General features: G+C 32.1%; 1 protein-coding gene across 1 annotated transcript; it reads left to right on the top strand.

Moving 5' to 3' along the window:
* Positions 1 to 436: 436 nt before the first annotated feature.
* LOC134251556 (perlucin-like) lies at positions 437 to 2,691 on the top strand. Its single transcript, XM_062733958.1, has 5 exons — positions 437 to 623; positions 979 to 1,152; positions 1,939 to 2,046; positions 2,162 to 2,278; positions 2,546 to 2,691. The coding sequence occupies exons 1-5, from the start codon at positions 581 to 583 to the stop codon at positions 2,689 to 2,691; spliced, it is 588 nt and encodes a 195-aa protein (XP_062589942.1). The 5' UTR covers positions 437 to 580.
* The last annotated feature ends 281 nt before the right edge of the window (positions 2,692 to 2,972 follow it).

The raw sequence follows: 2,972 nt of genomic DNA on the forward strand, positions 1-2,972 counted from the left end.
TTGACTCTAATTTCTTATTGTATAAATTTTCACTGATTCATTCAGTTGAGCTAAAAGATTGTCATGAAATACGAGTAGAAGAATAGTTTAATTCGGAATAATATCTAAATTATATCTAAATTATAGTCTAATTAGCAGTGATTAAAAAAAACACCAGAAATATATAAGAGATAAGTGTTTTGCGAAAATCAAATTCATTTCTCAGTGCCCTTGTCATTTGACTGAACTCTAATCTTTCAAGTTTAATATTTATCTCTTTTAAGTATATACATAGAGTCGTTTCATTTAAAACATTTCAGATAAACTCTAAAAGACATTTGTTAATCTGAAATTATTCAAAGTGGTCTCTACACGGTTTGCTATCAAGAAACGTGGACTGTGTAAACATTTCATTGTGTAATATCTGTGTAAACGGTGTAAAAGACAACCAGGAAGGATATTCGATTTTTTTTCTCTCGAAATTCTATTGGTCATTTTTGGGATTAAATTTCGTTATCTTCGACCTTTCATATATACTCTGCAGAGGTTACTGGTGATAGAGGAGTCCATACAAAAATGTAGAAAAAGGACTAAGAAGAAAATGTGGAACTGTTTATTATTTGTCTGTTTCTTCTTTGCATCATGTAAGTTGTAAAATTGTTAATAGCGTGTGTCTCATTTTAATTTGATATATATAATACTTTTCGCTGAAATAAAAAAAATTTATTAATAAAATTGATCCCATTCTGAAATTGAAATATCAAAGTACTAACATAAAATGCATTTTACTTCATAATTAGATTTCTAAAACTGCATTGAAATATGTCTTGCTTTAAAATACTTCGAAATATCTTTATTTCTAATTACATTAGTTTTTAACCTTTTAATTCAACGAGAAACTGGTCATTTTCAACTCTGGTAGCAAAATTTTCTCTTCTAGATATTTTTACGTAAGATGCACGAAGTTAAAAAAAATTGACATTTCATATGCATTTTCAGGTACAGCATACAATTTTGTGTGTAAATCGGGTTGGAGTTACCAGCATAATGATTATTGTTACAAGAAATTTTCTGGAATGTCAGTCAACTGGTACACGGCTCGAGGCATTTGTCGAGGACATGGAGGTTTTCTTGTAGGTGTAAGAGACAGGTCTAAACAAAACCACATACAAGGTATTAAATAATGTATTTTATTTTAATGCAATAAGTATTTTGATACCCCGGTTACCCATCAACTGGTTAATTTCTTTCCATAATCCTTTCAACTCTAGAACACCTTATCTTATCCTCCTTCAATGAGTAAAAAGTCTGTAAAACAGTTTGTCGTATGTTGCCACTTTTGTGACGTTTAATAATTTGTTTGAAATTCTCAAAAGTATTATTAATAATGACATATAATTTTTAGCAGACACAAGATATCAAGATGAGAAATAAAACCAATTTTTACCATAATACATTTACAGTTAAAATAATCTTTAGGAGTACATTGATAAGGTTTACCTTTATTTTTTCCTGAATCTTCATTATGAAATGAGAACACAACTGTAAATTATGAAGATAACGTTCGGTAATTAAACAGACAAAATGATATTTGACTACAAAATTGTGAGAGCTTAACTTTTAATTGTATCTCAGTATGCAATCGATGCGCAGTTTTTTCCTTAAAATACATGTATTGAAATATACGGCAGGTGTAAAACTCTTTTGTGTCTTTGAATTCAGTGCAATTCAGGAAAAGACGTCGATTCATAAAGGTGGTTGATATACAAAGTGTATCTCGAAAATTGAAGACCGCAGCATGTCTAAATGTAGAATGGTTTTTAAAATTAGATTAAAAAAGAAACTGATTTATTAGGTCCTCTGGTCGGCATGTTGAGCTAACATTGAATTCCATTTCAATTTTTTTTTTGTGGTCTGTTCTTTTGATTTTAATGTGCAGCAGAAGTTTGGTATTTCTAGGTTTGGCCAGAAGTGGACATCTCTGGACCGGAGGAAATGATCTCTCCAGAAAAAGACACTGGGTTTGGGACGAGGGAGATCGTATTTCTTTTTCGAACTGGGATTCACGTATGAAATAGAGCGTTATACGTAATTATGTGTTTGTATCCGAAAAAATTATAATCGTAGAAAATTGGGATAGCACTATGCTGAAGATATTCATATAATTTTCTTGTAAAAACAGATGAACCAAGCAATAGCAATGGAAACGAAGATTGCATAGAGCTTCGAAGTGAACATTCCTGGACCTGGAACGACGAGTCTTGTTCAAGTGAAAGGCCATTTATGTGTGAATTACACGGTAAGTACAAATCCTTTGTGAATATTACCACAAATTTTATTCATAAACAGAAACTTTGCAATTGTAAGTTATTGAAAGACACATATACTAGTAGGTACTAAAGTCTTATTTTCTAAGCAAGGAAACGATTTCCAAACAGAAATTAGGCTTTCATCTTCAGATCTATGTACAGTACGTTGCTTTCGAGGTTGATGACCAAACCTTGTGCCTGTTATATAAAAGTATGAAACAACGCTAATATAATGAATTTTTCTTCTGGTTATGTAGCTTGCCATCTTCCGGAACATTGTATATCTACGACTTGTACCACCACTGATGACTATCAATGTGCAAAATGTCAGGATGAAAAGTCAACACCTGAGTATTCTATTTACTGGCCTACTTCAAATAAGAAAGTTTGCAAAGGTATATAGATTTAGAGGGGTTTCCTTTTCTGATCACATTTTGTCCGGCGTCCGTCTGTCTAGCTGTCTGTCCGTCTGTCTGTTTTTTTAAACTTTTCACATTTTCGACTTCTTCTCAAGAACCACTGGACCACTTTCAACCAAACTTGCCACAAAGTATTCTGAGGTAAAGTGGATTCAAGTTTCTTCAAATAAAGGGCTACGCCGTCATTCAAGGGGAGATAATTGAGAAATAGTGAAAAATTTGGTGGCATGTTTTAAAAATCTTCTTCTCAAGAACCACTGTGCCA

Source organism: Saccostrea cucullata, unplaced genomic scaffold, assembly GCF_032062105.1.
Source record: "Saccostrea cucullata isolate Sc308-1 unplaced genomic scaffold, CSIRO_AGI_Scuc_v1 ctg1580, whole genome shotgun sequence".
NCBI lineage: Eukaryota > Metazoa > Mollusca > Bivalvia > Ostreida > Ostreidae > Saccostrea > Saccostrea cuccullata.

Coding starts and splice junctions, on each gene's coding strand:
- LOC134251556 (XM_062733958.1), top strand. CDS start 581: ATGTGGAACTGTTTATTATTTGTCTGTTTCTTCTTTGCATCAT. Junction 624..978: donor CTGTTTCTTCTTTGCATCAT/GTAAGTTGTAAA, acceptor ATGCATTTTCAG/GTACAGCATACAATTTTGTG. Junction 1,153..1,938: donor TAAACAAAACCACATACAAG/GTATTAAATAAT, acceptor TGGTATTTCTAG/GTTTGGCCAGAAGTGGACAT.